This window comes from Vanessa cardui, chromosome Z (assembly GCF_905220365.1).
Source record: "Vanessa cardui chromosome Z, ilVanCard2.1, whole genome shotgun sequence".
NCBI lineage: Eukaryota > Metazoa > Arthropoda > Insecta > Lepidoptera > Nymphalidae > Vanessa > Vanessa cardui.
In genome coordinates, this window is record NC_061154.1 from 14,379,851 (window position 1) to 14,398,529 (window position 18,679).

At 31.1% G+C, this 18,679-nt stretch overlaps 1 protein-coding gene across 12 annotated transcripts in view; it reads left to right on the forward strand.

Annotated features, from left to right (window-relative positions):
* LOC124543189 (basement membrane-specific heparan sulfate proteoglycan core protein) overlaps positions 1 to 18,679 on the forward strand; it is a 140,948-nt gene that overhangs the window by 29,965 nt on the left and 92,304 nt on the right. For all 12 annotated transcript variants that reach the window (XM_047121276.1, XM_047121278.1, XM_047121277.1 and 9 more), the window contains exons 2-6: positions 13,886 to 14,009; positions 14,911 to 14,983; positions 15,693 to 15,763; positions 16,846 to 17,008; positions 17,342 to 17,514. In XM_047121276.1, coding sequence (XP_046977232.1) covers positions 13,886 to 14,009; positions 14,911 to 14,983; positions 15,693 to 15,763; positions 16,846 to 17,008; positions 17,342 to 17,514 — 604 coding nt within the window. The remainder of the gene's footprint in view (positions 1 to 13,885; positions 14,010 to 14,910; positions 14,984 to 15,692; positions 15,764 to 16,845; positions 17,009 to 17,341; positions 17,515 to 18,679) is intronic.

The window sequence follows — 18,679 nt, forward strand, 5'->3', positions numbered from 1 at the left end:
CTTATAAGGACAAATTAAGCACACTCCTCGTTCTCCCAGTTCTAACCACTGGGCCATCTCGGTTCATATATGTATTAATGTCTATTAAATTCAGAGCAACATGTTGCTTTTCACTATGAAACGCATAGCCGTTGTCTAAAAAATGTTTTGTCTCGTTTTTTCAAAATCAAATTCAAAGTTACATGCATATTTGTTAAACTATGTTGCTAATATTTTATATCCGGCTGTAATGAGAATGATTCTTAACCCGTATTCAACTTTTATTCCAAATTAAAATTTTAACTTACAATTTTCAACAAAGAATAATTCATTAAATTAATCTGACCGAAACCATAGTAAATGTAAATTAATATCATCCGTGTGACCGAATAAGCTCCTTCTATATTAACTATAGTATATCTTTCCACCTATTTCCGAGTACTGGTGTCCGTATTTCGACCACAATCATTTTTCGAACATATTTTTTACAACTTTTACTTCGATCCAACCAATGTATTATCAAATATTACGTAGGTATAAATAGGCAAAGGCAACGGAGATTTGAGCTGAGACGGCCCAGTGGTTAGAACGCGTCAATCTTAACCGATGATTGCGGGTTCAAATCCAGGCAAGCACCACTATATATATGTGCTTAATTTGTGTTTATAATTCATCTCATGCTCGGCGGTGAAGGAAAACATCGTGAGGAAACCTGCATGTGTTTAATTTCATCGAAATTCTGCCACATGTGATTCCCACCAACCAGCATTGGAACAGCGTGGTGGAATATGTTCCAAACCCATAAATTAATGGAATAGGAGGAAAACGTACGGAAAAGAGGAGGCCTTATTCCAGTAGTGGGAAATTTACAGACTGTTACTAACAGAGATTTGGTTTGTGTTTATATATAGATGTCTATATAATTTGTATTTCAATATAAATGAGGATCTCTCATGATACGATCAAGTAATCAAACTTGAGCGATTGTGATTGTTTGATGATGATTACACCCGTTTTTTTTCAAATGTCCGACATTGATTCAACTTGTTTCGGTAAACTGAATATTTGATTGTACTTTTAGTATAATTTGTTCCTTAATGTAATAGAATTACTTCAACATTATTCATACTAAACATTTGGTAAATGTTCAAGTACAAAATACATCGAAATGCCCCAGTGGTTAGTTAATACGGATTTTAATCGATAATTGCGGGTTCAAATTCAGAAAAGCCAAATTTAATTTTCACATGCCTAATTTGTATTTACGATTCAATGAAAACATTGTTAGTTTGAAATGCTGTTGCATGTTTGTCCATATGACCGAAGATCGTAACACAATGTGACAGTTCCAACTACTAATACATTTTTACTAATAAAATTTTATCACTATTAGCAAAATTCTTTGATAATATTACAAAACGGATGTTGGAATATTTTATCTAACATGTCCAAATTACTTAGTACTAATATTTAGACAACGTCACTGGACATATTGAAGTTCATTAACACCACAACTCATTGATACTTATTTGGGAATAATAGATCTTCATAGGCAAGCAATAACGTTCAATTTTATATATTTATTCATGACATGTTAGTGTAAACTGATTTACGGGTATACTGACTAACTAATAAGACTTTATATTCTGAAGTCAGCATTCAGTATGGATTAATAAAAAGATAACAATGTCTTTCAAGAAGCACGTAAAATCGATGGGTCTATGTGAGAACTGTTTTCTTTCGTGTCGTATTATAAAAGTGCAGGTCTTTTTGTATGTGTGTGTATTGTCAGCTGATGGAGAGTCCATCGAGTAACTGAAATTGGTAAAATCTGAAGACATTATACTATTATAATTGAGATCATTGAACTATATTAAAATATGGAAAGTTTGTTTTCACGAATGAAATATACGTCAGCAGACTTCTGTCTGCATTTCATTCAATTATATTTGTAAGTTCGTTTGTTCAAATCTTTCAACATATTGAATTTATTCCAAGCGTAAATAACACATTGAACTGATGAACTAGATATTGCTTAGTAAACATATTACGTACAATTCGTATGAATCGTTTGTATAATTTTTTTAATAAATATTATATGTAATAAGTCCATTTACGATAAGTAAATTGAATTAATGGAGATTTATAATCATATTTGTACAGCGCAAGAGCGTATCTCTCTAAAATAATAATTACTTTTACAGACGTTTCAAAGCCATGCCTTGATGGGCCAGGACCTTCTCTGCTATCAAGTGCATTGTTTGGAGTTTATTGATTCAATTAGGACCCGCGATCTTCCAGTTTTCTATCCAATAGGCTATTTTACATTACAGAAACTCTTTCGTTTATTCTGATACAATGACATACGATATATTTTGTACTACAATCCCACGTGTCAATCAGCGAAATTGGAGACACTCTCCAAAAATTCTTATAAATGATATATTTCTCAATTGAAACTTATTTACGAAAATAAAGAATTCCCAAAGGGTTTCTTATAAAAATGGGGAAATAAATAAATTACATAATTTTAACAAAGAATTGATATAATATGGTTATCTTCAACTATATTTTCGTCCTAGTTTTTTTATTGTTACCATCTTTTTCGATTTAGATATTTATTTATAATGTACATGTTTATATTTGTTTATATTAGGTTTCTGTATATATTTTATATATTTATAATAAAGTATTATTTTTTAAAGCCTGTCGCGTACATTTAAATTATTGCCGATAAGATTGATTGGGACTTTTATTAAACAAAGCTTGACCAAAATCTCTGGATGATTCATTAAAAAAATAATCTTTTAAATTAACCACAAAGTGCAATTCACGTAGAATTAAACTGACAAATAAAAGTCGAATAAAGTCTGATCTTCGGAATAATATTGTATTTATAATAATATCATGATAATATTTTTGTAATTTATCTTTCTCCTTTTTATATTAATTTTCATTTATGTAACTGCTGAAACTAATAGCTATCACATTCCTAAAATTACTTGATACCTTTAACGTATTATAAATGTATGGGTAAAATAATTATCAAATAAATACTTTTCAAATGATTAAATAATATGTAATATTATTAACTGCGAAGATAAAATAAAATATTGGGCTTAAATTTTCACCTTGCAGCAGTCCGAATAATGTTATTAATGGTTGTGTCAGATTTTTTTTAAATCAGAAAATGAAACAGAAATCAGGTGTTCTTTACGTCAGATATTTTATTCAAATTTCCAACACATATTTCTTGTCCTAAATATGAAAAATCGTCAAAATATTTCTAAATGCTTTATTGGTGAGTGCAAAATTTTCAGCAAATAAATAGCAGCTATTGAATCATGATATTTAGTGAGTTGCATTCTAGTTTATTATGTGATAATCCGTTTGATTTGACATTGAGTGGATGTGAAATAAAGCAATTTCAAATATTCGTATAAAAAAGTATAATTTATATGATAATTTCGATATCATGTTTTAAAAATTTCTGTAATAAAGATTCGATAAAATATGCCAATTAAATCTTGTTACTTTGTTAACTTGTAGTTAATCCGGTTTAACTTACGCGTCGGTGATAAAAATACGATTCACACGTACATAATGTATATGTGTATGGGGTGACATAGAATGATGTGACGTCATTGATATACTTATAACAAACATAAGCTGTTTTCTAATAACTTATACCGGAATTTCAGATATAATTAAACGAAATTGCAATCAATATGTAATTTGAAACATTAACGAATTATTTTTAACAATGGTTGTGGTATTACATTACATTTAAAATATTTTGTTGATGTAACATATCATAATATGTACACTAAGAGTTTATAATAATTAATTAAATCGTGAAACGCAACACAAGTTAATGTGACGTAATATCTCACTGTCTCACTCTTTCTCTCACTAATTTCTGAATCGTTGTAAAAGTGTGAAATCGCGTTTGGATTTGGCTTAGGTTATCCTATCGTTCACTAATTGAGAAAACAATTAGAGGCGCGCCTTCATTAAAGTAGGTATTAATGAACACAATCCGCTCAACCCTTCGCTTGTAAGGTTAAGAAAAATAATCTGCTATTATGACCTTTAAGTTTGAATTTACAAGACTTAAGGTCGCATGAATTTACGTTAGAGTCACGTTTCTACGGAAAAAACCCGCTTGAATTAAATTTTACCGATTTGACCTGTAGGCTTTTATGATATTAAAGACCTATGCGTTGTATAAAATATGTGTTCCACATTCAAGAGAAGTGTTAGAAAGAGACGGCGAAGAACGGCATACCGTTTGCCGTTACGGCATACGAGCCCGTTTTACTCCCAAGATGCGATTGATATTTCACAACAAAGTCGGGAATTCGTGTCGAAATAAAAGTCTTGTTTCACTCGTTAAAACAAAAGCTGCAATAAATGAACGCAGATATTTATAATACTCAGTAATTATATTAAGTGCATAATTTTCAGTTACGAGTGTGTCCGCGTCTGATTTTCTGTCGTATATTCTATGAAACGAAAACAGCTTTATTGTAATTCAATTATTTTCAGGAATATTGACGAGCTCAGATTTTTTATAACACATGTTTTCCTTTCGAATTTTCCTCGTAGCTTTTGGACTTGATTAAATGCATAATATTATGAATATTTATTTAACAGTGCATTGTATAATTAATAAAAAATGCTTCGTCCGAATATAAAGTAATAACATTTATAGTAACGCGAGAGAAGGTTTAATATTACAAAGTTGAACTACAGTTATTAAATAATATTTATTCTATCGACGATAAATAATATTGTAAATATATGTGCATATATAATGTGAAATTTAATTAGACATATTACTTAATATCTTCATTTCGACTTGGTTACGTAACGTCAAATTAATAGTGAAAAAGTTTTTTGCTGTAGAGAAAACTTCTCCTAAGAAAAAGTGTTGCTAACCGCTAACAATGATCAGTCATAACATTACGTAAAATTTAATAATAAGAATCCAAAGTTCATACCAATGTAAAATCTATTTCAAATTTGTAATAAACAATTTTAAACCGAATATTTTGATCATAATTACTGATACGTAATTGTAACAAAATGTTCAGGCGATTGAATTTTTACGTGAAATCTCCGTAATTTTCACTTTTTATGAGTATCGTTAGATTCAGGAAAATAAATTCCTGTATCAAGGTCTGTTTGTTTATCTAGCTAAACGTTTACATGTTTCCTGACTAAAATAGCACCGAGAGTTTGTACCAACGTGATTCAAAGATTGAGTTTTTTTTTTAATGTTTATATAATGACATCGATGTGGTTTTAACAGCCTAATTAAAAAAAATCACATTTAAGTAATATACTTTAATATTTTCATATCATTTATGTATTGTGTATATAATATGTTGATATTGATTTAACGTTTAATATGTATAGATAATTCAAAAATCTATAAATTTAGTTTTTAAATTGTATATTCGAAGATAATATAATCTGTCACTCAGTGAAATCTAAATGATATTTTAAAGTCGATATGAATAATTTTTATTTTTAAATTTAGAACGTATTCTATTTTGATGTGCCATTATTCTGAGGATGTAGTCGAGGTGGGTTTCTTTCCAACCCTTTTTTCTTTGTGCCGCTTCCAGACGGATTAAGGTAAACGTCGAGGCACGCTCTTTTATTTGTGTTAACGAAACCAGAACGCTTTCATTTTCTTTTCATTTAACTATATTTTTTAACAACGAATTATAAAATTATTAATTGTGTAATTAAAAAAATACTCTAATGATGCTGATATAATTACTTTACACAATTAATTGAGTACAAAGTCGTGGCAGTTTGCTGTATAATGATACCTTTTATTTTGATAATAAACTGAACAAAAAAAAACAACTTAAAAAGTTTTCGAAATATATAATTATGAATAAGGTTTGATTACTATTTGAATGATGCAGTTTTCTTAATCTACGTCGGAACTAATGTACCACAAAATAATATGACATCCATTAAAATACAATCAGCGCTATTCTCCATAAGCCTCGCGGTTGTTACCACTATATAATTTTGGTTATACAGTATTTATAGTCAAATTCAACGGCGCTTCCAATTGGGTGGCTAAAATACGAATACTTTAACTTTTTCAATGGTTGCTGATGTTTTATCAATTATTTTAAGCGAACCGCTTGGAGCTTTACTTCATATGTTCACTAGTTCATTTTTTTGTTTGTTATGTTACTGAACCAGTATGTATTACAAATACAACATTATTATACTCTTTTCTTTTTTTTATGATATAGTTTGGGGGACGAGCTTACCATTAGGTGGCCCCTATGGGCCTAAGTTGTCACTATCACCCATAGACGATGACGCTGTAAGAAATATTACAATTCCTTACATCATCAATGTGCCTCCAACCTTGGGAACTAAGATGTCATGTCCCAGTCCCTGTAGTTACACTGGCTCACTCACCCTTTAAACCGGAACACAACAATACTGAGTACTGTTAATTGGCGGCAGAGTGGGTGGTATTTACCCAGACGGGCTTGCACAAAGCCCTACCACCAAGAATACTCTCGGTAACAACCTTGATTTAAAGTATTCGTATTATTTAGATTGATAAGGAAGGTATATGATATCGTCTGTTAGTTATTTACATATTTTTCAATCAATTTCGGTTCCTAGTTTGGACGAGTTGCGTTGCTTTATTTAGAGTACGGGAACGTAAACAGGGCCAACTCTTCTGTGACCTGCTCAGTTAAAAGAAATAAAAACAATATCGAAAACCTCGAGTAATACAACATTATCGGTAAACTTACTACAAGACTACCGGGCACTTAAGAGTTAATCAAAATTTTACATATAACTTAAGTCCTTCAAATTGATCAAGTCGGCAAAAATAAATAGAAAAGAAAGTCTTCGAACATAGATGCTTCTACTACCTTATTTATATTAAATATAAATAAGGTAGTAAAAAGTAGTAAGTAGTCTTATTTTATAAAACGTTCAACGTACCAGTATTACTTTACAGTGATATGTACACGTGTAACCAAAAGCCTATGAATCAATAAACAAATATTAAAAGTAAAACCACAGTATCCACAGATCGATGACAGTCGAACTGTAAATAAATGCAGCCAGTCTTTGATTGTTGAGTTTTTAGCAGTAATATTACGTACTATATACGTAATATCTTTTAGTTAAACAAAATGTTTATTTCAAATTAAGATTTTCTGTTTATTTGTTTACTGATATCTCTCTGTTATAAAAAGTAACATAAATTTCCCATTGCTGGGATAACGCCTCCTCTTCCGTTATGGAGAGGGTTGGAACATATTCCACCACGCTTTTCCAATGCGGGTTGGTGAAATACACATGTGACAGAATTTCGATGAAATTAGACACATGCAGGTTTCCTCACGATGTTTTCCTTCACCGCTGAGCACGAGATAAATTGTAAACACAAATTAAGTACATATATATAGTGGTGCTTGCCTGGATTTGAACCCGCAATAATCGGTTAAGATGCACGCGTTCTAAACACTGGGCCATCCCAGCTCAAGTCTGTTATAACAATAATTATTATTTGTAGTAATAGAGATTATTAATTATTGACACATATTTCATACTCACAGAACAAAGTATGAAAGTCAACAAGCGAATGCGTTCGGTATATCAAAATATATCACGTAAATACATACATTGTTGTACAATTATGACGTTTTTTTGTGCGTGTGGCTGTGTCTATGTGTATTTATGTGTGTGTGTGTGTGTGTGTGTGTGTATTTACCAAATATATTGTTATATCTATTTTTATAAAAATCATATTGGTCAGTTACTAGGTGGAGTCTCAGTACTGTACTTGTTATTACAGATTCTAATGACTGCGCGTAAGTGTATACAAATTAATATTAAAAATAAATATTTTCGTGGCAGAAATTCTGGTAGCCGTTGAGTCCCAATTCCAATTCTCAAGCCGAAAAATAAACCAGTGTCACACTAGTAAAAAATTTCATCAAATTAAATATTTTATTAAAGTCATATAAATAAATAAAGCTTTAAAATATCGACGATAAAAATCGTGGTGTTAGAATTTATTAATATAATAATCAGTTTTATATATTAATTAATTGATGGAAAAAAATAAAAATCGAATATTCATTCACCTGTAGCCCTAGATTTCTATAACTTCTAAAATAGCAATTTAAAAGTAGATTATTAGATTAAATAAATAGGATTATATTTTGACATTGAAGAGTGATAAGAAAAATTCCCGATTAAAAAAAAGAAAATTATGTAAGTACCTACTAGCTATCGCCCGCGTCTTTGCTGCTTTTAATGGGTTTGGTTGTTATGTTGTGGCTGAAAAGTAGCCTTTGTCCTGCCTTGGAGTTCAAATTTGCTTTATACCAAATTAGATCCAATTCGGTTTGGTAGTGAAAAATCGTTACTTTAGGGTTACTTTTACATTTATAGTTTATGTATAGATAATTTTAAATTAAGAATTACTTTAGTTTTATATTTATAAATGTTTAATTATGATTAAACATTAAACAATAAAATCATTACGGAATATCTATTATTAAAGTTTCCCGTGAGCAACATTATAGGCAATTCCGTTGCCAATATATTTGTTACAACAGGCATGTGTGGTACACGCTTTATTTTAATTACGTTAATGTCCTTGGCCTTATTTTCTTAACCGTATGGGTGTATACTCTAAGACTCAACGTAATTATTTCCATACGAAACGGTTGGTATAAACAATAGCGCTGTTATAAACATCTCAAATATCAAGAAGTACAGAATGTTTTTTAGTGTTATACTAGAGACACGCCCCGGCTTCGCACGGATGCAATAAGTGATACTAAAATTTACAACAGAATTTTTTCATTTACATCACATTACAAACTTCTAAAATTATCAGTGTTTCTTTACTATATTGTCCATGTATTATATACAAAAATCTTCCTCTTGAATTACTCTATCTATTAAAATAAACCGCATCAAAATCTGTTGCGTAATTTTAAAGATCTACTTTTACATAGGGACAGACAGCGGTAAACGACTTTGTTTTATACTATATACCCAATATCATTACATATATATACTATAATATATGTACTGATATTGGGAAGTTTGTTGACATTACCATCTTTAACTACGTTGCAGTCGGCATAGTATCATCTCGTTGGTATTGTCCTAATTCCATTAAAATCAAGTAATTATTGATTTAGTTATAACTTCTAATACATTAATTAACGTCAGCGGTTTTACAGAGTATGTATCTACCAGCTTATATATAACTTCACGTAGTTCTGAGGTTCAATCAAGTTTCAAAGGAAACAACGTGATATCTTTTGCTTTGGAACTATACTTACGTAGATGGGAGTAGTATAGTATTAATAACTCTACAAAAAATACATTTACGTTGTTAAGAGGAAATGAGTCGAGATAGCCCAGTGGTTAGAACGCGTGCATCCTAACCAATTATTGCGGCATCAAACCCAGGCAAGCACCGCTGATTCATGTGCTTAATTTGTCTTTATAATTCATCTCGTGCTCAGCGGTGAAGGAAAATATCGTGAGGAAACCTGCATGTGGCAAATTTCATAGAAATTCTGCCACATGTGTATTCCACCAACCCGCATTGGAACAGCGTGGTGGAATATGTTCCAAACCTTCCTCTCAAAGGGAGATGAGGCCTTTAGCCCAGCAGTGGGAATTTACAGGCTGTTGTTGTTGTTTGTTGTTGTTGCTATTAAGAGGAATAAAGCCTAACATTAATTCAACTCAGTAATATGACGGTTTGTAATTGTTTTTATGCGCCTACTTGAATGTGATATATTATGATTCGATTTCGATTATTGGGAACCTAAACACGTAATAAATTTACTTTAAATTTAAAAGGAATAATTGACGTATGTATTGGTTAAATTTAGTTTTATCGCTTCCTGTCATCAAGACTGTGAAATAATGTACGACGAAAATTTATATGTATTAGCTGTTATCAGAAATGTATCGGTTTATAGAGTATGCATATCTGGTCTCGGTGGAAATAAAATATCGGTTGGTACGAACTCTTTCTGGACGATGAAAGTGTGCCTGGGGGTAAGGTACCTAATATGCTGTCATAGATCTCGTTTAAATGGTTCCTCGAAAAATATGTACTTGTACCCAACATACTTAAAAACATTTAATACATTGATTAGTACAAAGTCTTTCCTGTTGACTTTTATAAGAGTTTCGAGTTGGCTATAAAATTAAATGTACTCATACTTACTTATATAAATTTAAATGACACAAAGTGTACTTGGCCGCATTTTGTAATCAATGTGACCAATTTTAGTGGTTACTCATTCATCTTTAAATTTGTTTAATGGCATCACCAATTCAAAAGATTGGCTTAATAAGTGAGACGAGAAACGTTAAGATTTAGTAGGTTTACGATCACTCGCTTGTTAATAAACAAATCCATGTCAAAACACTAACAAAGCAAAGTTATTACTTTCTTCAATTATAATATTTAAATATTCTCACTTCTTAATCGGTTTAAAATAAGAATGTAAAATGTATATTTACAATATTTTGATAATGAATTAATTTGAAAATAGTTTTTCATAATATAATAAAAAATCGAGCTATGTAACCCGTACAAGTTATATATTTGAACTAAGTAGTTCACTTATGACAAACTGGCTTCAAACTATGGCTCTTGTAGCTGTCATAAATCGAGCTATTGAGTGAAGCAGCCGAGAACATCGGCCTTAACTTTTTAATGTTTGACATACTTAGCCAGAGTTTTTTAAATACTTTTCGTTTACGCTAAATTCTTAATAATAATGAAACGTTATATGTATAATAATGCATGTGTTGTATTATGAATTGCTATTATTATTAGATATATAAGTATTCAGGCATTTTGTGAAATATTATTAAATAATTTTATCGTGTGTGTTTCGTTGTTGCTATGTTTAATATTATTATTAGCTGTTACTATTTTACTTACGTCATTTGTACGAATGCTCAACACGTTTCCATTATACAGCGGATGATTTTAATAGTTAAATTAAACATTGAAATTGATATCTTAAATTTTCTTTTCTCTGTGCAAGCTCGTCTTGGTAGGCATCACCCACTTATCTAATATTATTTAGCTAAATAAAACTGACTGATTGTTGTGTCCTGAACACAAATTTGAAACTTATTATTTTGAATAGTGATTCACCCTGTTTTAGTACAGGCACGAGGGACATACCATCTTAGTTCCAAATTTTGATAACTACCAGATGAGTTTAATTGAAAATACTCTTATCGGCTATAAAAAAGCAATAGCTTAGAAATTGCAGACACGTATAATTTTTTCTTCTACTTCTATATGTATAGATTGATAACCAATCTTGGTATGAAAGTAACAGCTGCCAGAAATAAGCGACAAGCAGACGAAAAAATGCGGTAAAAACAGGCCGTCGCCACTCGCCACAGTCGCCTATTATCTTGCTTGTCGCGTCTCTCTCACCCGTTTGCGGATCATGTTGGACTAAGTAAAATTGCAAAGAAATCCCTCGTCGTGGCCTCCCCTCTCTAATTGCGGCTTGAGGGTCGATTTATTTGCGAATCGCACGCTGTTGTGTGCGGCTAATGAGGGCTTTTATTTGCTCTCGCTTTGAGCTTTGTTATATAATACTATCCATGTCTATGAAAGGATTGATGATTGCGACTACATTTGATTCTGAGGCTTTGATGTGTGTTAATATACATATGTGTTATACTTTAATGCGTCATGATGTGTTCATGATTATTATTTTTCAACTTATAATCTAACACAATTTGATTATGTGATTGTCATCACATGGAAACCTGGAACTGATTACATACCAGTTCCAACTGATTTCGTTTATATTGAAGTGTTTCTACCCTTCGTGATAATGCAAAAGAAAAAACAGAGGTTCATGATGGGTTCCTGATATGGCCATAGGAACCTCTCGTCTACTGAACACAGCTTCCCCGTATTAAGGCTTTTTTTCATTTTGTCATATGGATTAAATGAAAGCTTGCTTTAATAATTAATTAGAAGTTTAATTAAGTACAAATGTTAAAACAATTGAATTATACCGAATGAAAATATTTCTCTTTATATACGTATTCGTTGTTAATAATACTTTTAATTTATATATAAATTTAGTGAATTATTCGTGTTATTAAAATAGATATTAAAAAAAGGAATAACTCAATAGCTATTCTTACGTGGTAATTGTTTTCTTCACGAGCAAGAACAAGCTGAACTGGTTGCAATCGATTATTGCAAATAGCTGATAGCAATCGCATTAGCAACAGTTTATTGATCTGTTTCAATGACATGGCTGTTGATTTAAAGCCAATGATTACAAAAAAAAAACCTATAAAATTGTGACAAAAACGTACAATTATTCAAGATGGTACAACACTAGTGGATCATGTTAAACGATTAATATAATGTAAGGTTCTATAGGTTAGGGAAGATTCAATCGAGGAGACCTGTTATACTATAAATACTTTTTTTTCATACGCTAAATAAGAAAGTCATCTGTGTACGAATTAACTTATTAATCCTGTATAAAAATCATACGTACACTGTATTTGAAGCCTATATATTTTGACATAACAATTGTATTTATTGTTATACAAGAAAAATTGCCCGAGGAAAATGTTTTTGTAAATTCAAATTTATAAATTGTAATTTTTTATAGCATTGAATAAAACCTTATGTTCCCAAATTTGCTATTTCGGATACCGATTATATCAAATGTATCTTTATTATTATGCGCATATTGTTTCAAATAGCTGTGACCTTTGTAAGGAATACTTTGTTCATCATCCCGAGACGATTCTCCAACTCCAAAACTAAAAATAGACCAGACACCTTTTTTATATATTTATCTTTCTAAGCATCTAATATAAAAAATAAAACAAATATACCCGCGTATCAGATTAAAATAATATAATAAATTAAATGTGTCCTCGGTATTTTTATAAAAAAAAATAAATAAATCCCAAACATGCAGACCTAGTAACAGGCGAGTATCTTAGTAATCTTTGAGCTTTTTTTTCTGTTAAATATTTCTGAAGCCAAATCTCGCGAGCGATATACTCATGCCGTCCATTTCGTATTTCATTGGGCATACGATTTTTTTTTTCATTGCAAGATTGACGATTTCCTCTATTAAAAACAAAGTTTTCTTTGGTCTCGTTAAACATTCTGTAGGTGTAAAACAAATATTTGTGTAAATCGAAGAACGTGGGTTGCATCGATGTATCGTTAACACGTAATTCCTTTGCCTAATTACATAATGCAGACAAATTTAAACTCACCTACATTTTTATTTATGGCAACTATTTAAGAATGTTTTTTTAATCTTTATAATTCTACAGTGACCATGACTTACTGGGCAACCGTGAAAATAAGACTCGTGTGTAGGTTTACGTGTGGTAGGACGCGGTTATTCAGCTATTTGGTCATACAGCATCCTGCGATTAGCGGCAAGGGTGGCGATTTAGAGTCGAATAGTAGATTCGGATCGGATAAGAAGGTCAAATGGTTTGTTCAGAGCGAAGGGGCCGTCAAATCGAAATCGTTACTTGGGCGGGGCGGAACGTGCGCAGACCAATCCCGAACACCAATAAGTACCTACCTATTCTTGGAGACATCCCAAAACGACCTCCTAATTGTATATACTTAGTACATTATATAATATAACTTGGAAACTGGAGACATACATAACAAAGAAATATGAGTCTCGAACATTCAAGAACTTATAATAATACTCTCGATTCAAATGTCGTATAGTTTTCGGAAATGTTTTGAATGATTTATGAGATTGTTATTTACATAAGAATTTATTGTTTATCAATGATATTAATAAATTTAATTATTTTGTTCTAGGTATCACCAGCAGAGGATATCTATTGGGAAGGCGAAGATGATCTAATGAACGAGTTCTTAGAAGTGGACAACGCTGACGCCGGTATCGGTGGTCACCTGCAACGGCTAAAACGAAGAGCGTTTGGTATGCATTATTGTTTTTTTTTTTTATAAAACATAAAACTGTATCTTTTTTAAATATAGAACATTGATTAGGATTCTTAGATTTACAGGCATATACTTAAAAATAGACGTGTTAAATTTAAGCGTAACATTACAAGGAAAATTAAATTAATGTTTCTAGTGTGCCTATGTTTTTGAACTTCTACACGACTGGACAGATTTTGATGAATTTATTTCGCTTGACTTCGAGCAGACACGTTTCGGGCGCTGCAATTGTGTCTATTATTTTTTTAACACTAAAAATTTATTGTTGAATGACGATTTTTGTCATTATTTCTGAACATGTACATATTTTTACAAATTTTATTAGGAAAATTTGAAATTCGAAAAATTCTATCTATATAAGGAACCTTCGTCAACCCAAACAGGTAGGCGCAGCATGTCTTCATCTTCCATACTTTTCTATCTAACATCATCACACAAGTAACAAAATTTCTAGACATATCGTCATTCACCACAATCCATCCTTAATTTCGGTTTATATCCTACTAATATATCCATGCTTTATGTCTTTAAAAAAAGTATTGGCTCTATATTTTACTCACTAGTTTCCTCTTTTTAAATTATTGTTGTACGCAAGTGAATATTTGTTTTTAATGGAAAATAGTTAGCGTGGCAGTCGTTCCACCTGATAATAGTTAGTGATTACCGCTCTTTGCTAATTAACATTGCAAAAACGGATTACAATGAGATGGCCGTTGGCTCATTCAAGCCTTAAACTTTCAGTATCACTGCTTAGTAATAGAATATGTTATGAGAAACATATTTACCGAGAAAATCTTCCAAACGGCCATTATACATGGGCGAATACAGTAAGGACATATCGAACGAACACTTATCAAACTAATCTCATATTATTTCAGATTTCTTCTCATTTTTTCCGACTACAACACCTTCACCGGAAGAAAATTATACAGAAGACGACACGGATAAACTGTAAGTTATATTTGAACTTTGCTAACTATTACAATATAGTTAGCAAAGTTTATTCAGTACCTACTATTTTCGACTCGAGATTAACTCAGTTAAGTAGGAGAGGGCAGCATCTACGTTACTCTTAGTTTTTTTAAAGTAATAACCTGTAAATGTCCCTCTGTTGGACTGAGGACTTCTTTTGAGGAGTATTGGAACTTTTCGTCCCTGCTGCTGCAATGGTGATAAGTGGATTACTTGCTTTACTTGAATACATGGTATTTATTATTGCACCTCACAAGTCCGTCCACCAATTATGGTGCACAGTTGAGTGCGCAAAACAAAAATGCACTAAGTTCTGTTACTCTTATAATCTGATCGATAATTCCGAATCGGAAGAGTTCAGTCGTAATACCAACGTCACTTCTGAGATACCGTTGTGTAAATACTTCCATGCTCCTCCTGCTGTACTATGCTACCATTTATATACTATGCTATTACTCAGAGTTTACAATCAATCCATTGACTCGACTCGGCTTTCGTTTATAGGAACTCAATAGCAATGGCCTCTTAAGCCCCTGAATCGACGATACATCGATATAAACAAACACTCAGATAAACATTATATATCTTTTTTTTTTTAAGTACAGATTAACAAATCAAGAAAAGTGGCGACCAAGCAATTTCTAAATTTACAACTTAAATTAAAAATTTGGTGAAATTTATGTTACAGAAGCGAAGACAATGACAACGAACCGGACGGATCGGGCCAACCTGACCGGTTGGAACCTGAGCTGAAAGAAAGTAAGTTTAAACATTTTGAGTCAACAATAGCATAGACATATATCAGTGACATGTATACTACGAAGGCGTTGCTTGTTAACGGGAAGAACTTGGACCTCATTAAACCATGCTTTCCTACTGTGGATTATTGGATAAAAAATTCTGAAAATGCAAATAGCACCCACACATGCAAAGCCTTGATTATTATTTTCCTCAACGCTAAAAACGAAATGATCAAAAAACGAATTTAGTAAATGTCTGATTCAGCTCTGAATTCTCTTAATCAATATATTTATCAAATGAGCCTTCGGTTTTTAAAAACTAAGAATTATTTATTTTAATTTAGCTGTCGCATAAGTACAAATAAATAGCAGACTCCGCTTCTTCACCCGTGTGAAAATTATAAAACTTTACAATAAACAAGCCTTTGGTTCTCGTGGTGAATCAAATTGTCTTTATGTATTTCATCTTAGTCAATTCGCATTTAAAATATTTATAACAATTATGGAACTTTTATTTGTTAGTAAAAACATATCTACTGTGCAAGAAATCCTTCAGAAATGTTAACACCAGTCATCACAGTTTCACACGAAATCATTTGTGCGTTAAAACTTACACAGACAATTATTAGCATTATTTTTATTCATTATATAAGATAATATATGACATATAAATATTAGACGAGAGACTGTATTCGATTAAGTGCCTTAAATATATTGTGAATTTAATATAGATTAATATGGCCCTTAATGGTATTTAAATTAAATAAATATTTACATAGCACATAGCGGTTTGTATTGTGTAATAAAACAAAAAAGGTGTGAATTTCATTCTGTATTTTATTTAGTATCAGCATTGCACCCGTATTTATATTACAATTTAATCATATTATTCGAAATTTAAAATATGATTACTGATTTTAGTTGTATGTAATATTAGACATATTTTGTAATAGTATTGTTAAATTAAGTTAAATCGGAAAACTTCAAATGAATACCATCCAATGAATAGAAATAAATAGATATATTTAATTCTAACTTCTTTATAAGGATATAAATAATTGAAAGACCGTGTATAATTATAATTTTTCTAACTAATTCCAGAAACACTTCGAGTGACGTTCGTTGTGATGGAGCCCTATCAGCTAGAATACTCCAACAGAGACTCGTCAGAGTTCCAGAACTTCTCCAAATCGCTGGCGGAGGCCGTCAATGCGGTGTTCAGAGATCTGCCGGGAACCCACAGAGCTAGTCTCGTGCGGATACAGTGAGTAAAAATCCTAAATAAAATAATATAATATCACTGACTTACACATTCTCAGTAATTGAAGAAATCGTCGTCATATTGTCCATTCTTTTGACTGGATCTTACTCAGTAATCAATTATTAAATTATTTTGTTGCTTGTATTATGTTATCTCATATGATTAATAATACTTTAGGATACTATAACAATTTTATATCATCATACATACAAATATAATAGAAATTAGTTACCTACTACTGATAGTTTCAACGCAATATGCTATTATAATATCACAGCATCAGGTTTTTTAAGTATAAATTAATAAATAATAACGAAATTGTACTGTATTTTTCAGGTCTCGACCCACCGATGAGTTTTCTTGCAAGGTAACTCTCGACATCGTCACAACGGGGAACGAAGATACCGACAGGATTTCTCAAATTCTTCGAGACTACATCCGAAACAAGAGGACGCTAGGGAATGCTGCCGTCAGTGACGTAGACTTCAGTTCTACTGTTATCGATCCAGGTTTGAAATTAAATATAATCGATGTTATTGCCAGTTTCAAAAGAAATATATCAAAATTCTAAACTTATAAATTATAATATGAAATAAGAATACTAAAGATACCCAAAAATTATATTAAATAAAATTGTTACAGAAAAATTATAACGTTTAGTTCAAAAATGAAACAAAAATGGTTGCACATTTGTTATGTCATTGGTAAAATATAATAGTCTAAATAATAGTTTAAAAAATAGCACTTATTTAAAATAAAAATATGACATTAAATTAATTTATTCAATCGAAAAGCACTTCTTAGACAAAGAAAACACCCAGGCCTGAGAATGTCAATTTTTTTATTATTTATAATAATTTACGTATCAGCAATAACCGCGCCCATAGTTTCATGCTAGTATCTTTTAAATTCAGAAACAGATGCAGTTTGAAAGATTTTTGATGTGCTGCTGCAAAATTGAATATATTTACTCCCAAAAAAAATATTGAGTCCCTGATTAAGATTTTTCCTGATAGACGTATAGACATTTTTAAGCATATAACATGTATCGATTTTAGTATAACATTTCTATTAAACGTCTACTTTAAAAATACATACAAATTAGTAAACCTTAAATTAAGCGGTGGTTGCTAATAAATCAGCAAATAACTATATAAATGATACAAAATTTCATGATTCGAGAAAAAATCAAGATTCAACAAAATCATGTAATATTTATGACTGCCGACTATTATCACTTGTCAGCAGGCGCTTCTGATTAGATCTAAATCATCAATAACTCAATATTGATTCGATGAGTAGTAATTTGTTTCCATAGCTTGAAACACATTCATAGAATAATAAATTGTTTATACTTCTGTGCCAATGTAGAGAAGACGGTAATAGCTTTCTTTAGAAATAATTCAACACATATTTAAAAAAAATAACGCATTTCGCCACCAAAAATTTGTACTACGCTAACTCGAGAGTGTGCGCACACTCCACTTATAATAGTTAGCGCAATTTAAATCGATTGATTTCAAAAATTGTCTTTAGTTAGCGTTGTATGAAATTTGTAACTTCGTTAATATTGTATATTTCATCACGATTTTTACATTTTTTTTACATATGAAATTTTTAATACATTTTAAGCTACTTGACATAAAAAAATGATTTTCACCAAAATTCGAGTTA